The 23,357-nt window shown below is 31.0% G+C and overlaps 1 protein-coding gene across 1 annotated transcript in view; it reads left to right on the forward strand.

Moving 5' to 3' along the window:
• LOC129231294 (laminin subunit beta-1-like) overlaps positions 1-23,357 on the forward strand; it is a 103,753-nt gene that overhangs the window by 44,516 nt on the left and 35,880 nt on the right. Inside the window, exons 9-17 of the mRNA XM_054865582.1 lie at positions 6,253-6,432; positions 9,220-9,329; positions 13,010-13,225; positions 13,388-13,546; positions 18,913-19,033; positions 21,662-21,789; positions 21,887-22,076; positions 22,280-22,423; positions 22,814-23,045. Coding sequence (XP_054721557.1) covers positions 6,253-6,432; positions 9,220-9,329; positions 13,010-13,225; positions 13,388-13,546; positions 18,913-19,033; positions 21,662-21,789; positions 21,887-22,076; positions 22,280-22,423; positions 22,814-23,045 — 1,480 coding nt within the window. The remainder of the gene's footprint in view (positions 1-6,252; positions 6,433-9,219; positions 9,330-13,009; positions 13,226-13,387; positions 13,547-18,912; positions 19,034-21,661; positions 21,790-21,886; positions 22,077-22,279; positions 22,424-22,813; positions 23,046-23,357) is intronic.

Raw genomic sequence — 23,357 nt, forward strand, 5'->3', positions numbered from 1 at the left:
CTTTTTTCGTATATAAATGTGATTATTGTTCATTCTAAATTGTAAACATGATTATAAAATTTATTAAATTTCATTTTCTTTCCTTGCAAAGAGTGTATTTGCAAAAAAAAAACGGCAAAACCTGGATGGGCAAAACATTCCCAATTTTTGGAGAAAAATCGGAAATCAATTTAAATAAGAGATTCCGTTTTTATTTCTTCACATTTTTAAAAGTTGAGGGATAGAGCCACAAGCGAATATGTATTTTTTTTTCTTTTTAATGGGTATTTTCTACTCTGATATATCATCAATATCGAGGAGTTGCTCATCATTCTTATGTGCTGTGTTTAAGGCAATGCGGCATTTCTGAACATTAAAAATTTTTTTCAAAGACTCATACTCTTTTCGGGGTGCAGCAATTATACCGATGCGGCGCATCTACTGTAAGTTATTGTACTTAGTGCTTCTGATCAAAGGGAGGGGGAAGAAAGAGATATATGCAGGCATTTGATGCCAGGTGCTCCCCCTCCCCCACTCTCAATTTCGTGAACAATTTCTGAATGAATATTTTTGTTGTATGGTGAGAATTGAGAGAAACTACATTCCTTCCCTTTTATGCACAGAGAAACATTAGAAACTGATCTTTGTCTTTGATAAAAATGTTATGGTTACCATGCATGGATGTTTCCTTTTTTTTTTTTTTTTTTTTGGTGACAAAAATTTTTGAACAAAAGTGAGGTAAAAATCACCAAACCATTAAAACAATATTCCTTGTTATTGCTTGATCTCTACATAGTATAAAATAAAGTCGACAAAAAGCGTCTGTGTGTTTGAACTCGCAAAACTCGAGAACTACCCAGCCGATTTTGCTGAAATTTTCACAGTTTGTTCCTTTAAGTCCGGAGAAGGTTTGCAGACCAGTTCGAAAACAATTCGATGAATAGTTCTTATTTTATTCCAATATAGGTCCAATTTTCACATAAATTCCCGAATATGGGGGTGAAAAATTACTTGCACATATTAATATTACATATCGTAAGAAATGGTAGAATGTTCCGCGTTCTACGCAATTTGGTTCAATGCTCTAATTTTATTATGGCGGGAGTTATTTGCATTTTTAGCTCGAATTTTTTTAGGCTTAGCTGAAATTTAGGCACTACTTTCTTCATTAAATAAATCAATAAAAAGTGAAGGAATCGTCCCACAGCTTTCTTTTTGACGCCATTTTAAAAAGCGACCTTTTTTTACTCCAGATCTAACTCGACCTATGGTCGAAAAAATAAGCTTTTATCTCGAAAGGAAAAAGATTACAAGCCTTTTTAAATCAAGTTTTAAGAAATCTCGATTCCATTCAAATTGCGAACCATTTTCATTCGCGTTTTAATTCCTTAAACTTATTTTGTGTTTTCATGGTTACGCATTTTAAATCCATCTTTCTGGATTTAATTTCTTAAAAGTATTTTAATATCTGTCGTCTTTGTTTGGGCGGGAAATCATTATTATTTTTTTTTTTACCCCTGATTGTTAAATATACATCACTTGACACAATTTTTATTTTCAAGGTTAACCGGGCAAAGCCGGGCAACGCAGCTAGTTAAAATTAAAACTGGCCGTCACATTGATTCCCCCCCCCCCCCCGCCCCCGGAGGTGGCTAGCGAAGGATGTATACTAAATGCAAATTTTATCTGAAAACAACAAAAAGTGCACAAACTTGTATAGTTAAGTATTAATTTTCCAAAGCCAGGGAGGGGAGAAATTGACCCCACTGACCCCCATAAATGACGTGCCTTAAACAAAAATGTATGTTGAATGCTAAAAATACAGAACATAGTATCGCTACAACGCGATTCGACTTACGCGAAATGGCTATAACGCGATTATTTCACCAGTAAATAATATTTGACCTAACGGTAATTCCTCCCCCACAGCACGAAAATTTTCAGAAGGGAATCACGGTGTGAAAGTTTCAGCTTTGTTATTGGCTACTAGAATATTAATGGACCTTCATCCCTTTAGCATCACTGACAGCAGAAGTTCCCACACCGTACTAGTCTGAACATAGCTGTGTTTGTGTGTACAACTTACTACTCCTCATTTACCATATTTTTTTTTAATTCTAAATGCGAAAGTTGATGAAATATAATGGCATCTAAGAGCACAGTTCCATCTAAAGTTTATGAAAAGAGAAAGAGAATGTTTCTTACAATTAAAGAAATGCTTAAGTTTCTCGATGTGTTTGAACAAGTAGGAAGTGGAGCGAAGGTAGCACGACAATTAGGTGCGAGGAAATCTCCCATAGGTACAATTAAAAGTCAAAAAAAGAAAATCCGTGAAAGTTCGTCACATGGGCGTGCACAGGGTTGGAGGACACCTGTTGGCCTGGGTCCGAGCCTAAAGTTGGTCCGAGATTTTTAAAATGAGCGGAAATATGTGTAGAGATGCAAAGGTAAGCAAACAATATGAAGGGGGGCTGTAAAAGTCATTTGAGACGGGCCCCAAAATTTCTGTGCACACCCCCTGGTTCGCCTAGCAGTGTCTAAGCGAAATGCAAAAATTATGAAAATGGAAGCTCCTCTTGTATTGAGGATGAAAGAAACCAAGAGGAGGCGTGGAAGCGTTATAAAAGAGCTAGCGAATCAACTGAATTTAAAAATGTATTAGAATAATGATTTTATTATGGAGTATAAATCATCAACATCTTCATTTTTTAAAGTTACAAGTATCATTACTGGATCTACTGCACAGTATTATTATAGTACATCATTTTATTATTACAATATATACAGTGCGTACCGTACTGGTTTATTTTATGTCACGTTGATCACTGATTTCGTGCACCTTGACAGTATTTTATGTTGATTAAAACAGCTTTTTTTAAAGTACAAATAAAAATTCAGTTCTTTATGTAAGAAACGATAATGTGTAGTTAAGGTATGGTTTAAAACAGTTTAAGGTGGTGTTAACAAGTGTCCAAAAAAACTAGGTATGTTACAAAAAATTTTACACTTGCGCAATTTATACAACGCGAAATTTCTCCTTACGCGAGAGGTCTTGGAACACATTCCTCGCGTAAGTCGGGATTCGACTGTACAAACCCTTTAGTTTACTTATTTCGTTATTTATTTAGTTTAATTATTTTATTATAAATTTTATGTCCCATATTTAAGAACAAATTAATTTTAGTTCTGCATTTTCAGTCTTTTTCCTTTTTTTTCAAATTTAAACATCTGTCTCTGTTTATGCAAGAATGCATGTCAGCTGCTGATTATTTTCAACTAAAACTAATTTTTAATATTTGCTTTGCTTTTGTATTATAGTTTATGACAACATGAGCTGAAAGTGTTAGAGTATTTTCAAATGATAAATAGATGCTCTCGAATGTTTTCGTCTTTGACAAAACAAATCTTTAACAGAAATGGTTTTATTGCACCAAAATAGGAGTTTTTTTTATTATTATTATTATTCGTTTTTTTTCACTTAAAAATTTTATTACTGTTTTGTTTGTTTGTATTTTATTTTCATATTTTTGTAATTAATATCTTTGTTTCCACCAGTTTATTTTTCATACTAATGATTGTCAGTCGTCTTGACGTGTGTGTAGTCCTATCTCTTCCAATTTTTTCCTACTTTTTTAAGTGATTTTTTTCCTACTTTTCCTACTTTTTTAATTTTTGATTCCTTATTTCCTACTTTTTCTCCTCAAAAAACCACTTCGGGGTCTGGAAGAATGGAATTGAATTGCATGCACTTTCTAACAGTTTACTAGATTTAATAATATTTAGTTTTAAATTGCTGTTAAACAATAAGCAGGATATGTAGCACATACTTATACATAAAATCATACTAAAAGACACTTGACTCCGCATCAGGAATCACTAAGTATAATTTTCTGATGCTTTTCAAAATTTCAGTAATAAAAGCTGCAAATTGGTACTTCTTAGCTTCTTCAAAACAGCTGGTCACATTTTTACTCTACAAACCAAAAAAAAAAAAAAAAAAAAACCTCTGCTGAAAACTGACAATGACACATAACCTCAAAAGCATGTGCAAAACAGGACTGTGTGACACTTGGGCATGTAAACCTACCATGGCAACTTAGTGGTGTTGCCAGTATTAAAATTGCATTGCAACAGTGTCGAGATTTTAAAAGAGGAACTCTCCTGTGCTCAAGTATCCAAACTCTCCCCTGTATTTAGTGTTGATATTCAAGTCCTGTGAAGAATACTGTTGCTTATCCACAGTAAAAAAATATGTGTGAAATGTTTACTTCCCTAATGCATGCAGGGCTGCAGAGAGCCAAGGCAGGCCCTTTGTCAGTTATGTCGCCGTGCCCCTCCCGCCTCCCAAAAAAAGAAGAAAAGAAAAGGGGAAAAAGAAAAAAGAGGGAGGTGGAGAAAAAAATCAAAACTTCTTACTAGAAAACAATTAACTCTATTTTAAGTGCCACAACAATAAATACCAAAAGAGTAAATTTTACCTATTCTTCACATTTTCTCTTATTCGGAGATTCCCCATTCCCCCCTTTTTTCTTTCCGTTTTGTATTAATTTCTTTTTTTGCATCAGTGTCACCCCCCCCCTCCCCACGAGAGCTCCCCCTAGGCTTACATAGCCTCTCTTCGGGCCTGAACGCATGTGAAATTTTATCATGGATATTATATTTCATGTTGCTTGCAAAATCTCTCAATTTTTTTTCTTTCTGAAGTTGCAGTAATGACTTGTCACATAGGTTTTTTTTTTTTTTAATTATGAAAGCAAAAGCTTACAGTTATATGAGAAAGAAGAGATATTCAATGATTAAGTAATGTGGTTCATGCTGAAACATGCTTTTATAAAACATGTTGTTCAAAAAAATTTTTTAAAGTAGAATGAAACATGAAAAATAGAAAGGAAACTGACTATTGAAATGTGGAAAGTTTTCTCTAGTCACTTATTCTATACTTGTATTGCTATTCCTTAGTCACTATTTTTTTTTCACTTTGTATATCATTTATACTGCAAGAAAGGTTTTAAAATCTCAGATATTTGCAAGTGTTATGAGACAACTTTTCTTATTAGCTTTCTTCTGTTTTTCAATCTTACCTGAAACTACTAGAAGTAACCATAAACAAGGGCTCAGTTAAATTCCTATAATGTTACTCATAAATTTAAAAAAAAATTCAAAAATACCTTGTTCATTAGGGGAAAAAAAAACTTTTAGAATTTGAAAATAGAGGCCAATTCAGTATGAAAGAAGTAATTTTGTTAATTGTGCAAACAATGAGCTATTTTAATGATTAATGTGAATCAAATGTTAAGTTCTCTTAATTAAAGTACAGCTTACATTTTAGTTATCCATTTAGTTCAAATTTGTGTTAAAAATAGTATAGTATTAATATATTTTGAAATTAGTAAATTTGGAAATATACTGGTAATTTATAATTTTGGTAGACTGTCTAAAATTGATGTATTTACTCTCCATCATTTATTCACACTTCAGAAATACTGACATTGATAAGAACTGTCACAAAGGTGAGGAATTTTCCATTAATATATACCTAACAAATACATTTTTCAGTTGAAGAAATTCTTTCTTTGTTGCTATAATCTGCATATGCTAAGTATATGCTCTTCTCATGTGCATTTCTTTTTTTACATTAATTTATATCCCTGAAATTCAAGTTCACGGAGATAAGAATTCTCAATAAGCACACTTGGTTTTTAAAACAAAATCTTTTTTTCTTGTTTTTCAACAAAAACTTTGCAACTTCTTTATGGCTGAAAATAAACAAGGGGGCTCCCTTGTATCATGGGAAATAAAATGTGATGTTATTACTGCCATTTGTTAAATTAACAGATAGGGAATGTCATTTTGTGTTTTGGTAATGGAGGATGAGAATTTTTTGTGTGACGTAATTCCTTATCCTACTAGAACTGAAACACAATTTTAAAATTTAAATATACTTAAACATTTAGTATTTAAGACACTTACAAAAGGAATAATAAATAAATATATACTCTTAATTAAACTAGTTATTAAGCAATATAAACTGTCATGTGTGACGTGCAACAGAGGTGAGAATTCACATGCTGTGAACCAAAAATATATCAAAATAAAAATTATTATTAAAAAATTGTCAGAAGATTTAAATAGATGTATTTTTGATGAAATTAAAAAACATTGTTAAATGAATTGTTCCTTCAGATTTTTAATGTAAAAGATGTGTGACAGAAAAGTTACTTTTTGAAGAATAACCCAATTATGTTTTAACATTAGTATTTTCCCATTCTACAGCTTGTGACTGTGACCCAAGTGGCTCATTTGATGAAGGTGCTTGTGATTCACATACTGACACTGCGGCAGGATTAATTGCTGGGAGATGTCATTGCAAAAAGAATGTTGATGGACGACGTTGTGATAAGTGTAAAAATGGATTTTGGAATTTCCATGCTGACAATCCAGACGGATGTGAATGTAAGTATAATTCATTTGCATGTTTCTTGTTCAAACATCAAGATGGAATGAGAACAGCCAACATGTTTTATTTTTGTTCAAATGTGAAAAATTACACTTGCAGACCTATCTCATAAAAATGCAAAATTTGAATAATGTACATAAGTACCTTCAATTGCTCATCTGTCTTTAATTTTCTTGCCATTTTACCCTCAATACTACTTATCTAACTCTACTTGATAAAATTGATTTGTGCTTTTGTTTTTATAAACGAAGCAATAAGTTCTGATGAAAATATAGATAAAAATTCAACATTTTTGAACTCCATCGTTATGTAATTTACCTGAGAGCTTGATCTGCAACCTGCTTCCAGTAGTTCCAGAGTCATTCTTAATTCCATTAGTTTCTATCATGATTACATCGTGAGGAATATGTAGGATGGTTTCAATGGCCATTTTTCTTAGAAACTCAGAATGACTTCCTGTTTATTGGAAGAACACTTCAATTCAACTATTATAACTTATCCAAAAAGTGTTTAAGGCATAAAAAATAAGTTTCAATCGTACAAATCTGCTCACAGCATACCCTCACCAAACAAAATAAAGCATAAAGACATAAATTAAAAATTTGAAATATATGTCATATGAGTCTATTATTCCTAAGATTACCTGTTCAGAGCCGCCAACTACGACACATTGGGTTTAGTAATTTCGCATTTACTCAGCTTACTATGCACTATCAAAAATTTCGAAATTTTTTTTTTCCTAAAAAAAAAACTGATGTGCAAATCCTTTTACTATTTCTCATCGATCCGTTTCAAATAAATGTTCTATTTAAGCAACAATCCTAAATTATGCACTTTAGGACATTGAACTCATATGTTGTAGGAAATTGCTTCCTGTCTTTCAGGTTTCATTCCTTTTGCATCTTGTAAACATTATATTTCGGGTTGTAGGTAGCTATTTCGACATATGTTACCAATGATTAGATTATTTTATAACTTATTTTCATAATATATGTATAATTTTTTTTCTTAAATGGAGCAACATTGAACACATGTTTGAAGTTTCAATCGTTTTGCATCTTATGCATATTTTAATACTTAGGATTATTAAAAGTTAATCTATATAGCATGTTACCGAAATATAAGCTTACTTTTTACTGTAATAATTATTGAATTACTTTTATGTCAAGATGGCAACTTTGAACATGTGAACTGAGGGAAATTGTCTCTGAGTTTATGATTTCAATCCTTTTGCAGCTTGTGAATTTTTCAATATTTTGGACTTTTGAAAGCTGTTTGAATGCATACTATTGAAGATAAGCTTATTTTACTTTATATTTTAATAATTGATGAAATTATTTACTGTTTCAAAACATGCGCAGGCCAACATTCAATATACATTTAATGCAAATTTGTTTCCACTACCTGCAATTTCAACCCTTTTGCATACTTTTACTTTAATATTTTGGCAGTTGGGAGTCATTTAATGTGTGCTACCTTAGATTAGCTTATTTTCTTATCCTACCAATTGAGACTTTTAAAAAAATATATTTATCGTGCACTGTTTATATTTTTTTTTTTTTTTTTTTTTGTGGCTTTTTAGTTCCTTGCTTGGATTTGAGCTAGATTTTTATTTAAAAATGATTGTCGCAGACTACAGAATAGTATAATTTTCAACAGTATAATTTAAATTTTCAACACATAATGTTTTAGTTTTATTTTCTTTAAATTACATAATTGAGGCATTCTGTTTTTAACTTATGAAATTATGAAAATTGTAATTCCAGCCCCCCTCCCCTTATGGTGGTAGAGGGTTAGGGGGGGGATATAATTGGACAATGTTTAAAAACTACACATAAATCGTAAATTTTCACATTTCTTAAAACATTTTACTTTGCATTACTGTCTTAAAAAGTTGGCAGCCCTGCCTGTTTTAAAAGTGTTTAATTTGACTGTCATTGCAGGCATAATATCCTCTCTTGCTTGAAATCTCTTTCCTTTCAATCACCTTTTGAATTTGGGGAACAGCCAGAAGTTGTAGGGGGACAGATTTTAGGAGAGTACCGAGCCTGTTGAACCACATGAGTCTGGTATTTCAACGAACGAGTTTGAATCAAGTGTGAAAGATGTGCTGGAAACTCATTAGTGAAAGTCATCTGCATGTTCCAAATGTTTTCCACTGGGCTGTCAACCAGTTTCTAGCAAAATTTGATGAAGTAGTGCTGTTTCAGTGTTTCCATTATTTTTCTCGAAATTAAATAATACTATGAAAGCACTACCTCAGTCAAGCACTGTTTGCCAGCAACTGACATTACAGACAGATGGGAAAACATTCCCAAATGTACCTAAAGCAACTCGTGCAAATAAACTTGATTTGTATTCATATCCATCTGGATTTGACAAAAAAGAGCAGTTTGTATACTTTTCTAACAGACCTCATATATTGGTTTGTTGGTCAAATTAAAACTAAATTGCTAAAATTCATTGACCTCTGTGCAAATAGCTGAATTTCAGTGCAATTTCACTCTTGATAACACTGACTATGGTCAGTAGCTGTAGTTGGTATTGTTTACTTTCCATTTACTTTTTTAAAATTCCTTAGTTTATTTGTTGATATGTTTTCTATTATAATTATAATTCTTTTATGTTTCATTTCTATAATTTACATAAATCTATCCACATTAATAGTGCACTTCAAAAGTTGACTTGAATAATTTCTGATCATATTGCAAAATGTTATTTTACTTTACATTTATTCTTGTACTTTTAGTTTTTGTGACATGCTTTCGCTTTCTTTTTTTCAGCATGCTCATGCAATGCTCTGGGAACAATCGGTAGTTATGGGTGTAATGTATACACGGGAGAATGTGTTTGTAAAAGGAATGTAATTGGTAGAGATTGCAATCAGTGTTTGGTAAGCTATCATCTTCTACTTGTGTATGTAATAGTTTTTTAAATAGTAATAATGTGATATAAATGCTTAATTTTTATGTGTTAATTTGAATTTGAATTGTGTTACTTATAAAATATTGTCAGAAAATATGAAAAAAAGAAATTAATAAATGAATAAAGAACTTTTGTATCTCAAGCAACTGTTAAAAAGTTATATGGAACCTACATTCTTGTCTTTTTTCGCCTTTTCTTTTAGATTCTATTGTTTCAAAAATGATCTAAGATATGTTTTGCTTAGAACAGTCTTGCTTTGCAATTTGCAACTCTTAAACACTATATTGGCAGATTTATCATGTATAAATAAATACTAATGTGATGTATAGAATAAACGAAATATTTAAAATTGTGTAAGAAATAGAAGAGAAATAAAAAAGAAAATGAATTTCCGAGTCAAAAATATGCTGATCTCAGGGATGATATTTTTCCAGTTTTCGCCAAAATTCCGGCTTTTTCTGCAGGTTTTTTAAAACCTTTCCTTTTTTCCTCTTTTAGGCTTCTCAGTTCTCTTATTTTTCTTGAAAATCTGAAATAATTCAACTTTTTTACTTTTTTGTTCCTGTTTTCTTATTTCTATTTTCCCTCCTGAATATTTATTTACCGCAATTTTTGCCATGAACATAAGTTTGGGAGTAATGCCAACGTGAAACGCATGCTTCTCTAAAAATTGCATGCTTTGTTTGAAATTTCAATCCTTTTGCATCCTGCAAACATTTCAATTATGTTTTATGGTGGAAGTTTTTTTGTCCTATGCTACTTTTTATCTGCTCTTCTTATTAATTTATTTTTTTCTGTAATTTTTTATTTATCAAATTTTAGTTGTTGGTGCAAAATCAATTAAAAAAAAGCAAAAAAACCTGTTAAACAAAAACAGTCTCAGATATTAATGAGATTTGGCATTGTTACTACTTTTTATATGTATGTATTTATAAAAAAATAAAATATTTAAGGTAGATCCCAACTGGTTTAAGTTTCACAGCCTGTTCATTTTTTTGGGATTTCATGATTAAATGAGGCAACTACAAGTTGTTCTTTTTGTCATGATATGGTGTTATAAATTTTTTTAAACCAAATACAGTCAGACCTCGATATAAGGTCACTCTGCATATAAGGTCACTTTTCTTCAGGCCTGGTTCATTGAACAGGAATTCTATGTCATTAAACAATCGGATATATAATCAGATCTTGAATATCTTATTCGCCTATAAGGTCCGATAAGGTTGCCGAGAATGTAGTAGAATGCGGACAGTGATACTGAAATTTTGAGGCAAGCAAGAACACTCACTCAAGGCAAAAATAACATGAAGATTTTTGATTTTTTTTTTTGTTCAGAATATGCAAAACTTAGAAAACATCGTGCAAAAATTAGAAAAATTGCTACAGTCCTGTATTTTGAAGTATTTTGATTAAAGTAACTTGTACATCAATACTTTGCTTGAGTATGTTTGTACATTACTTTATTCTGAATTAAAAATTTAAAAATACAATATTGATTCTATTATTCTTAATTGGCTCAACTCAATTAAGAGTTGTAATAAACTGATAATTTTAAATGGATTTAATTTTGCGGAGAAATTATGCTTCTTATATACTTCCTTATGTTATGAAATGGTTATAAGGTCACTCCGTTTGTAAAGTCAGTTTCGGTAAGTCCCGAGCGGTGACCTTATATGTAGGTCCAACTGTAAAGAGGAATATCAATGAGAGGAAAAAGAATACCTATCATTTGTTAAATTTCAATTTTTTGCTATAAAAAGGTATGTTCTCCCCACACAAAGAAAACTATTAGATTTTAAACTGTGGTGTAAATTGTTTACTTAACTGACAAACCTTGTTTTAAAATATATGTCTTCATTCTCAGTACCATAGATCCAAATGTTTTCAATTCAAAAGCTCATTTTTCTTTAAAATTTTGAAAAATTTATTTTGAGTGATGCAGCCAAGATTGCTCTCTGAATCCCTCAGTCCTTTATTAGGGGGACTAAGGGACAAAGAATTGCTGCCCTAATGTTCTTTTGCAGAATTTAAATTTAAATAGAAATCAACAAACGATGTGCAGTACAAGAATTGGTGGAATACAGCAAATTTGTACAAATTGGGGTATTATATACAAATGAAAAGCAATCATAACATGGGAAAAAATATCTTGATGAGAAGATATTTAAGTTTTTGTCCTTCAAATTGCTTCCAATAATGCATGCTAAACAATTTATCAGAATGCATTAATATACAACTAATTTTCTAACTACAGTTATTCCCAAATCTGGCATTTGTTAAGAGTTGTAGAATTTCTAGAATTTCCCAATTTTCTCAAATACGTAGTACACAACAAAATTTTTAAAACTGAGAAAAAAGGAAGTCCCAGGATTTTAATTCTACAATACTGAGTTTTGTCACAGCTTGAATGTAGAATTGTTTTCTTTGTTAACCATCCAAGCAATAAATTAATGCAACTGTTAACTTCCAGATTTTTTTTTTTTTTTTTTTTTTTTACAGAAATTTGAAAGATGCCAGGATACTATGCTTCAAAAACTGAATTTTTAGATATTGTGCTTTCCAAAGACTTTTGATTCAGTTTTGGATATCATTACTTTTCCACTTAATTTTACTGAAAAAAAAATTCTATTGCCTCCATTTTGCACTCTGACCACTTTCATCCCTGTCATTTTATGAGATATCTTTGATGAGAATAAATTTAAAAAGTGTGTAAAATCAGGTATTTTTGTACATCAATATCTGCTATAATAATAATGCTTAATCGTTGTTTCCTTAATATTAAAAGTTACTGATTGACAAGAATACATATTTTCTTAGCATACAAGTGTCTAATTTTGAATATCATGGCTGTGCATAGGCTTGCCAGATTTCTGAAATGTTCAACGGGACCACCCCTCCCCAGCATTACAAGTATTCAAAAGTTTATTTGGGGTGTTTTATATTGCAGTTCATTCTCAATGTGCTATGAATAAATGGTTACTAATTATTAACCTAAAGCAGGGGTATTTAGAAATGACAAAATCAGGCAAATTTCTTACATTTTATTAATAAAAAGTTTTTTTTAGTTAGAAGAAACACCTTGAATGGGGAATGAAAAGTTGAACAATATTTACATAACATTTTTATTTGCTGTGACTTTTTTAGAAAGTTTTTTAGTTTGAATCAAGTTGTAAAAATCCTTACAAACAAGTCCAATATTAATTTTACACATCAGTGTTCAAATGAGAAATTAATTATCCTAAATATTCTTTCACAGTTAATTATTTTAAGACTTTTTTTGGTCATCTATGATCAAATTTATCATTTACCGGGACATCAGTTAGATGGAGCTTGTTAGGTTATTATTTCTGAAACACCTAGCAAGTTAATAGTTTATTACATTAGTCTTTGTTTTGAACAACCCTGGAAGATCTTCTGACTAGCTTCCTTGCCTGTTCAATCTGACAGGATATGAATATCACAATTTAACTAAGGGTTTTGTAATGCTTAGCAGAGAAGGATGGTTGAAATTTGAGAAATTGAAACGGTTTGCACTTCTAGGAACTTGGTATATATTAGGACATTAAATGCATTATGTATTGCTAATGTGTGTGGTTTGATTAAATTAAAACTTTTATAAGTAATATTAAAATTAATTTTTTTCTCTAGCCTGAGTATTACGGCCTAAGTTCTGAGGAAGAGGGATGCAAGGCATGTGATTGTGATCCTGGTGGATCATATGATAATAATTGTGATGTGGTAACTGGACAGTGTAGATGTCGAGCACATGTTGGAGGTAGACGTTGTGATTTTCCTGAATCTGGATATTTTTCGGGAAATTTAGATTATATGGTGTATGAAGCTGAATTAGCGAAAGGCACACCAGTAAGTTACATTTTTAATAGATCCTTATCAAGTTTTTTTTATTATAAATGTTTTGTGGAGAGCCTATTTTCACCTTATTTTGTAAGTAACTCATTAATCAAGCATTCATGATTAAATGTGTGTGTACTTTTTCCAAAGACAATGCATAATCTATTTTAATAGGATTGCCAAGTACTTGTGCGAGAACCCTTTGGAGATAGGGACTCTACATGGACAGGCCTTGGTTTTATGCGTGTATTTGAAGGTTCTCATCTTGAATTCGACATAACAGATATCCCACAATCTTTAGAATATGACATTGTCGTAAGATATGAACCACAGGTAGGGTAATTTTAATGTATTTTTATTGTGTGAAATTATTTTTATAGCGTTTGTAATATTACTTTACATATACGCATATACTTTACATATACTGGGTGTTGTTGGGTACTATGCATAAATGGGAAAATTCATTAGTGCATTTATCAGTGGACCCGAATGCAGCAATATCAGCATTCACCTAATTGGAACAAAGGGCCTCCTCTAATTTTGGGCTTCTGTGCAAATGTGGGTGTAGCAAAAGTTTTGTACCTGATAAAAATTCACTCAGTTCATAATTCGCAAAAATTAAACTAATAATCTGGCCCATCTCTAGTAGTTCCATTTTGAAAACTGTCAGTCCATTTTGGAACCCCTGTGTTCCAAAATCGTCAATTGGTTTAGTAATATATACAGTATAACTTCAATGTAACGATTTCCTCAATTTAGGGATGCATTTCACTGGTGCGGATTTAACTGCATTGAATATATATGCTCCTCAATTTAACAATATCCTTGATTTAACAATAACTTTTTCCAGTCCCTTGACAATCGTTAAATTGGAATTACAGTCGAGTCCCGACTTACGCAAGGAATACGTTCCAAGACCCCTTGCGCAAGTCGAAATTTCGCGTTGTGGAAAAAGGTATACGTAAAAACTTTTATAAATATACCCAATTATTTAACACAATTGTAAACACCACCTCAAACTTTTAAACAATTCCTTAACTGTACATTACCATTTCTTACATCAAGAACGGAATTTTTATTTATATTTTTTTTAAAAAACATTTTTATTTGACATAAAATACTGTTACGATGCAAAATCAATGATCAATGGGAAAGCAGGACATAAAATAAATTAATGTAGCACGTACAGTGTACTAATAAAATAATGCACTATATTGTACTGTGCAGTAGATCCAGTAATAATATTTGTAACTTAAGAAAATGAAGATGATGATTTAGGCTGCGTGATCAAACCGTTTTTTGAATAGATATTTTAAATACAGTTGCATCACGTTTTCTTTTATAACATTTCCATCTATGGCAGCACCTCTGTTCCAGGTTTACCCTAAGTTACAATACGGGGCAGCTTAAATTTTCATCAATTTTGCGATTTGCTTAGACACTACTCGGGGAACTTTTACGGCTCGTATGGAAGAGTCACTCATACATTGTCATGTTACCTTACTTTAGATAAAACAGCAGTGTTATAGGTGCCATTACATTTCATCAACTTTCACATTTAGAATGAAAAAAATCAATGGAAAATGATGATTAGTTATTTGTATGCACTAACAAAGCAATGTTTAGACTAGTTAGTGATAACTTTCGCATTTAGAATAAAAAAAAATTAATGGAAAATGATGATTAGTTATTTGTATGCACTAACAAAGCAATGTTTAGACTAGTTAGTGATACTAAAGGAATGAAGGTTCATTTGCGAAAAAAATATTTTTAGTAGCCAATAACAAAGTTGGTGCTTACGCACCATGATTCCCTTCCAAAAATTTTCGTGTTGCTGGCGATTAATTTGCGTTAGATCAAAAACACTTTACTGGGGAAAAAATCGCGTTATAGCCATTTCGTGTAAGTCGAATCGCGTTGTAGCAGAGTCGACTGTATACTGTATTTAATTACTGGAAGTTTCACCATTTACACTTGTAACACGAAAATTTAGAACAAATTTAGGGTACATGGTACACCTCCGGCTTAAAAACAATAGGTTTTAAAATACAGAGACGAAATAGCTAAAAATATATTTACGGATATTTAAGTGCTGCTTCTTTAAAAGAAGTGGCATAATTCATGAACTTAACTTTTTTTTTTTAATCAGACAACATTTAAAAGCTTGTCTTGTTTGCTTTCTGTTCCATCTTCAGGCATATCATCAAATTCTGCTTCATCTTTACCATCACTGTCACTAATCTAATTTATAAACATCTAATTTCTATACTGTCATGATGAATTTGGCCTCTTTATCGATTTGTTTTCTTCATCTAGCATCTATTCAAATGAATTCAATTGTTGTTTGACCTTTACTTGGATGGGTGATACACTTACATAACTAATGGCATTTATCCACTTGGAATAGCTACTACGTCACACATGTATATTTCATTTTTTCTTGTAAAGAAAATAGTGCATTTTATATTTCAATTGTACATAAAAAGTAGACTGTAATTTTGAGTTATAGGTGTGCATTGCATCAATGCATGCTATTACACCAGGATGTATGGTATTTAGCTATTATATCATGACAAATAGTAAATTGATGTTCTAGAAAAGAATATTAATCTTTTTGCAATGCTATTTTCAATTAACATCTTTTCATTTTAGGAGTGATATATTATAAATAATGTTACCTTCACATTATGCCAAGGCACATCTTACTTTTTTTAATGAGCTTCAACATTCTAAACGATAATACTAACTCCCTCCCCCCTCCCCCCCCCAATTTTAAGTAACATCAAAATTTAGCTCTGTGTGTCAAGATACTTCAGTCACTTGGTAACTAATGAATCACATATGTTTAAATGCCCGATTTTTTTGCCAAATTGGTTGTCATATAAATTTGGTAAAATTTTACAATTAAATTAAACTGAAATAGTATTACTCATTTTTCCTTGAACTGATAAAGTAATTCCATGGTGAATAATTTTAATATTCCTTAAAACATTTTGATTTATGTTTCATTCATCAAATTTCTTGCCAGGGTAATTCATGAATTTTTTTTTTAATGAATATCATCAGGCCTAGTACTGAAGACAATGGTAAAAGTATAACCAATTAATGAAGTTGAACAGACTTAAATATTAATTCATTTCTTCATGGTATAAAAAAATGGAATTACAAATTGAAAATTTTAATTTGTTGTTAATTACATTATCAGCTCTATTTAAAATAATGTATATTATAGCTGCTGACTCTCACTCTCAAATTTTGATGCCTTCTCCCAAAATCCCTAATGAAGTATATTTTCCCGAATTTTGATCAAACCAATGAAATTCCTAGGAAAAAGTGTTTTCAGTGATTGTAATTAGGAAAAATTCTCTACAGTGAAATTATCAGGATGACAAAAATAAAACCTTTACATACATGAGTATGAAAATTTTATGTGTCTAATCATTTTTGAAACATTTTAATTTCATTTTCCTTCTTTTTAAAATGTTATCTCCCAAAAATGTAGTAGAATGTTCCCAGTTTTCTCCGGAATTTTTTAATTTCTCCCTCCTGCAGGAACATGCATTTTCACTATATGAGAAAATAGACTTGCCCTTCCCTTTTAAAACATCCCCCCCCCCCACCTCCAAGTTCAAGGTTTCAGGTCTACACTGGCTTAATTTAAGAAATCTCTACTTGAATTTTAAAAATCCTTTGTAATATCAAACTTTTATTGTTAAACAAAATTGGTCTTATTGCTTTCTTTGGAAAATTTCGAATTGATCGGTACCTCGTTTGACTCTTGACTCACAGCGATTCTCGAGAAGATCAAGCCTCAGACAGAGAGACAGACGTACGGATGCGAACAGATTTTAATAGTATGGATGGATTCATTTAGTCTCCCAAATTCTATGTACTCGTTTCCCTAATTTTCAACCCTCAATGTAGGCAGCTATGATATTTTTAGAGAATTTCTGTCTGTTGATTGATACCTATCTTGTTTTCATAGCATAATAATGAGAATGGGAATCAATTTCTTTTCTTAGACCCCATGCATTTAAAACTACTGGCAGATTTTATTTGATCATGTAATGTTTACAATAAAAGATCTCAACAGAAATTAATGACAGAAAGAACTTTTTTCACTGAAACTATTTTAATATGGCATTTGTAACAGTTGTTTATGTTAATATTTTTTTGTTAATGCTGCTTAGATGTGGTTTCATGTTCAAGATTATATATTCCAGGTAAATGTTTTACCTTTATAATTCAAAAAAAAAAAATTGCATGCTTAGTTTTTACTGTGTTAGAATGAAACTATTTTGTAATTCTTATGTGGTAGACTCAGATGTCCTAGAGTAATGTAATTTGTGAAACAACCTATCAAAAAAGGAAAAGAAAAAATAAAATCAAGGCACAAAATAAAAGCTAAAATATTGTGAAAAACCAAAATTCATCTATTAAACAAATTTACTGAAGTATAAAAACCCTAACACTTTCTTTAAAACCAAAAAAAAAAAAAAGTTAGAAAATTAGAAGTGTATAAAATCATTGAATTTATAGAAACCCTCTAGTAACATGATTCCCACGGCCATTAAAAATGCCATAATTTTCTACATATCTTTGTGAATTAAATTGCTCTGGATTTTCCTCTGGATTTGCCAATTGTTAAAAAATGTTTATATTTTAACCTTTGAAAGTTGAGATAAATATCTTTTTTGGTCCATTTTATTTGAAATTTAGGATCTGTTTATTCCCTGCTATACTGTACAGTAAAAGTTTTTGTAGGGTTGAATGACTTTTAAATGCAAGAAAGTGATTAAAATTCTTTTGATGCTGTTGAGAGGTAGAATTTTTACCGTTCTATAATTATCTATGCTGTATCTATACTACTGTGTTTAGATGACACTGGAAAGAAAAAATCTTTTTATTTATTTATTTATTATTTTTTTACAGCATTTGAGTATAAAGCTATTGTTGATTAGTTCAATGCTATATATTTAACAATATTAGAATGAACAAATGCAGAAACTTGAAGTCTGTTAGGGCTACAATCAGTAGTCCTGGGTGCAAAAATTTTACATACTCTGCAAAATTATGCATAGGCCATTGTTAAGGGAAGAGGAGATGCTATTAAATACTAACTGTTTGCAGTATTTTTTGTTTTGTATTAAATTCTTCTTTGAGTTTTCATAAAAAGATTTTTAGCAATATCCTACTAATTTATGAATGTTATCTGCTTTTACAAAGCAGGTAGAATGTGATGTTTCACTTTAAAATTTGTAATCAATTACTTCAATTGCAACAGCTACCAATAGCAAACCATCTTTTACTCAACTTTGTCCTTGTCTTAATACTTTGAGTAATACATTTTTTATAAATTCTGGACATTTTTACATCTTTTAATTTGAAAGTGGGTCAAAATTGTTGCTTACATGAAAGTATGTAATATTATTTTAGATAAACCATGTCTTTTTATCTTTTAAGTGTATTCTAGTTATTAATATTTTTTCCTGACTTTTGGATTGGTACTTCAGTTTGTTCAGTATGTTTAATGCATGCTACTGTTTAAAGGTTTCAGGATAATGAAGATTTCTTTTGGACTTATTACATCATGTGCACTTAGTAAAATAGATTGTCTATTTCAGCACTTTTCACTTCACAATATTAAGAAAAGAATGCCTACTATTAGCTATTTATGACTATATTTCAACTTTTCTTAGCTACCTGGACAATGGGAAGAAGCTCGTATTGTCATCGAAAGACCTGGTCCAGTAGATCCAAATGGCCCATGTGCAAATACAATTCCTCAAGATGATATAAAAGTAGTGTCTCTCCCATCAGGTACTTATAAATTTACTATGTTAGCACACATGGTAGATCAAACCTTGTTTTTTTTGGGGGGGGGGGAGGTAGATCCAGAGCAGACATCCTTACTATTATCATTGTGAAAGTGAGTTTGTTTGTTACATTTTCATGCCTTAACTACTCAACCGATCATCAACAAATTTTGTACATCCAGACAAAGCAACCAAACCTCTCAAATTTTAATTTTAGAACCCAAAAATGGCTTTAAATGGTTCTTTCTACCCAAAACAATTATTCAATTGTCTAAATTTTAGTCTCATTCAAATGCCCTCAAAAAAAACCCTTTAGCAGATTTTCTTCCTTCAAATTTTAAACTGCCAAGGTCCTAAAATCCCTAGGAGAAATGTTATAAGCAATTTTAAGTAACCAGAAATCAATTTCAAATTGGAAATTTATCGTCTGCTTCAAGCTCAGTTTTAATTTGCTGGAAAAAATCATTGAAAAGAAATATCTGTTGCCATTTTTTGCTTGAGTGTGAACAAATAAAATTCTTGCTGTTGCTTTGAGGCTTTTCCTGTAATGGGGCAGTTTGAAAATTTCTTCCTTTGGATTATTTTTTTGCTTTTTATCGTTATTATTATTATTTAAAAACTGCAGACAGAAGATAATCAATGATTTTTACTGAATTAATGGAAACTTGACTTACATTTCATCTTACCAGGAACTTTTAGATTTGTCTTTGATGTTACTTCAAATTGGATGTTGTTGATATGGATTTTGAGGAAATGAGGTCGATATTCTAATGAGGACTAATGGAAAACTTATTCAAAAGGGAATAAGTTTTTGTTACAATTCTGATAGTGTTTTAAAAAGCGAGAATGTTGATGATATTTGAAACTTTTTCTCATTGCGAAAGGGGGTTTTGAAACAAATTTCCTTACCCAGATAGATATTTTTAGGGAGACTGTTGATGTTATTTGAAAACTGTAATCTTTATTCTTACAGATTTTTAGAAATTTGTCCATATAGGAATATGAAATTTTAGGGAGTATTTTTATTTTCCTGATTGAGGTTGATTATTTTCTTCATTCTAATGGGAATTTTTAGGAACTGAAGTCTTTACTCTGATGGAGATTTTATAGACTGTAGTGCTTACTCAAGTATCGATTTTTAGGGACTAATGTCGAGATTCTACTGGGAATTTATGAGGACCATTCTCCTAATTTGATTGAGGATTTACAGGATCTGCTGACCTATTGTGGAACTGTTATATTTTAATAATCCTTTTAGCAAATTTTCTTCTGATTCATTTGTATTGGGATTCATAGAGGAATGTTAACTTTATTTACAAAATTTTCTCCATCTCATTCAAATGAGCATTTTTAGTGACTAATTTTTTTATTCTTTTTTTCCCCTGCAGGGCAACGATATGCTGTAGTTTATTACAATTTAAGCATTGATTTTCAGGGTCTGTTGTCCTTACTCTGATGGGGAATTGTACACTGTCGAAATTCCCTGATGCTTCTAAAAATTTAGCAATAAAAGTATTGCAGTACTGTTAGAATTTAAAGAAATTTGAATTTTAAAATCTTAGAAAAGAATCCTATGCCAAAAGGGTAAAATTAATTTTTCCCACAATGTTACTATCTCAACTTATCGTCTCTCTGATATTATTAATTTAATGCCTTAAGTTTTGGCTTTAAACTTTGAAATTGATCCTACATAACCATATTACTTTTCAGCTGCCAAAACTTGAAAGTCATTTCAAAACATTGCAGCTCATTAAGACTCACTAAGTAAACTGTAGTGTTTGCTAGTTTTCCTACCAAAATCAGTAAATAATGAGGTAAATAATAAATAATCATGGAAATTCCATTCTGAAATGATTTGATGCATCACCTGTGAATTTTAATTTCAGTAAATTAATAGAGCTTGCACATCATTATTAGCATTTTATTGTTCTTAAAATGAAACTTATAATCAAACATGTATAAAGGATAAAATAAAAAAATACCTTTGTGCTGAACAGTAAAGTAAGACAAAACAACGTAAGCAGAAGCACAAATTTGTTAATTACAGCAGACACGTGTTTCGGCGTTACAGGGAACGCCTTTTTCAATGCAAAAAATAATGAGCATATGGATGAAAAGTCATCCGACAAAAGCCGAAAAAGGCGTTCCCTGTAACGCCGAAACACGTGTCTGCTGTAATTAACAAATTTGTGCTTCTGCTTACGTTGTTTTGTCTCACTTTAATGTATAAAGGACTTTGTTATGGAACAGATACAAATTTATAACATTTTACATGCTTCGAAGTTTGTTTTTGCATTTTATCTTTACAACAAATGGAAATGAATGCATCAAAAACATCCAGACAATGTGTTCCTCATTATTTTATTCATATAGATGTTTGAAAATTCCTACAAATTTAATGTTTTCATGTTAAAATATACTGTGAAGGGTTCCAATCTCACTCTCCTTACATGCAGTACATTTATTTGAAAAATAAATATGAACAATTAATTTTAAAAAAGATAAACAATTGAGGACATAGTGTATGATTTTCTTTATGCAAAAAATATTTTGTTTATATTTGAAACATTTTGATCTATTTCAAATAGTAATAAGTTTGAAGTATAATTTTTATTCATTTTTTTCCCTGCAGGGCAACGATATGCTGTAGTTTATCCTCCAGCATGTCTTGAAAAAGGAAAGAATTATAATGTTCGTCTTGAGTTTAAGCATTATGACAGAGAAGTGAAAACTCCATCAGCTTCTGTTCTTGTAGACTCTGTAAGTAAAATTAAGCTTACCCTTTTAAAGTTGACATTTAAAATACAATAAGTTGCATCTATTCTGTATATATTTTTTTTTTTTTTGTATTTTGTAGATAGCTTTTGTACCTCGAATCGACAGCATCCCCTTTTTTCAAGGATCAGCTGCTAATGAGTATCGAAGGCAAGAATTTGAACGATTTCGTTGTGGACATGCATTTTATTCCGTTCTGAGACCTCTACCTAATGATGTGTGTAAAAAGTACCTTTACAGCATTGGCTTTTATGTTTATGATAAAGCTCACGGTAAGCCCGGGACTAACAATTATCTTTTAGCTGTGCATCTTGCTGTGAATTCTTCAATTAACTTTTTTCTTTAACATTAATAATATAACTCAATAACATCTCCATATTATAGGAAATGCAGCAGTAATACATTTTATGTACTTAAACTGGATATTATATTTTAGTGAAATTTTGTTGTCCTTGTTTTTGAATAAAATTTTTAGAATGCTCATGTGACCCAACTGGATCTTTAAGTACATCTTGTGATAGTTTGGGCGGCCAATGTACCTGCAAAACAAATGTAGTTGGAAGAAGATGTGACCGTTGTGCTCCTGGTACATATGGATTTGGGCCTTCTGGATGTCGGCGTAAGTACTTTAGTTCAAACATTTTCATTTCTTTAATTTGAGGTATAATCTCTATTTCAGTTAAAGATAGATCAAGTATTTGAGTTTGATAACGGAATGAAAATTTATATGCTGGTCAAACTTGTATTAGAGCTTGCTGTTTCCTTGTATATTTTCATGCCAGAATGAATGTTTGGATTTCAAATAATTTCTGTCTCTTGGTTAATCCCTTTCTCAGGCTTGAAAGTATCTTTTAAGTTTGGAATTGCTAATAACTAAAATCTTAGCTGTAAATAAAAACTTTGAACAACATAATTACGAAATGCTTGTTCACAAAAAACAGTATCTACCTACATGTTAATCATCTCTATTAAAATATACGTAAAGTATTTATTATTTTTATTTTTCAAGCTTGTGATTGTAACAGTGTTGGCTCATTGGATAACTTTTGTGATTCACAAAGTGGAAACTGCAAGTGTCGACCTAATACTTATGGGCGTCAATGTGATGAATGTCACCCAGGATATTGGGACTATCCTAACTGTAAAAGGTGTGATTGCAATGGTCATGCAGAGACTTGTGACTCCCGAACTGGATATTGCATAGACTGTAAAGATTTTACTGCTGGCCCTAAATGTGACAGGTAATTTATTAAACATTGACTTACATATTTTTGCTGATACATAAATGTGTTCCCACTGATACATATTTTTGCTGATACATAAATGTGTGTGCACCAGAATTAAAAAGTTTAATTCTGGTGCTGATGAAGCATTTTATATCTTTCTGGTTGCACTGGTCCTTAGTAACAGATTGATTGTGTTGATTTCAAAATTATTTCCTTTATAAAATGGAGTAAAAAAACTGCAAATTGATTTTTTGTCTATATCAAGAACAACTTGGTTTTTATTTAAATTAATATTATGCATTTTATACTATCCATAAATGAAAAAAT

The sequence above is a fragment of the Uloborus diversus genome, chromosome 10, assembly GCF_026930045.1.
Source record: "Uloborus diversus isolate 005 chromosome 10, Udiv.v.3.1, whole genome shotgun sequence".
Taxonomy (NCBI): Eukaryota; Metazoa; Arthropoda; class Arachnida; order Araneae; family Uloboridae; genus Uloborus; species Uloborus diversus.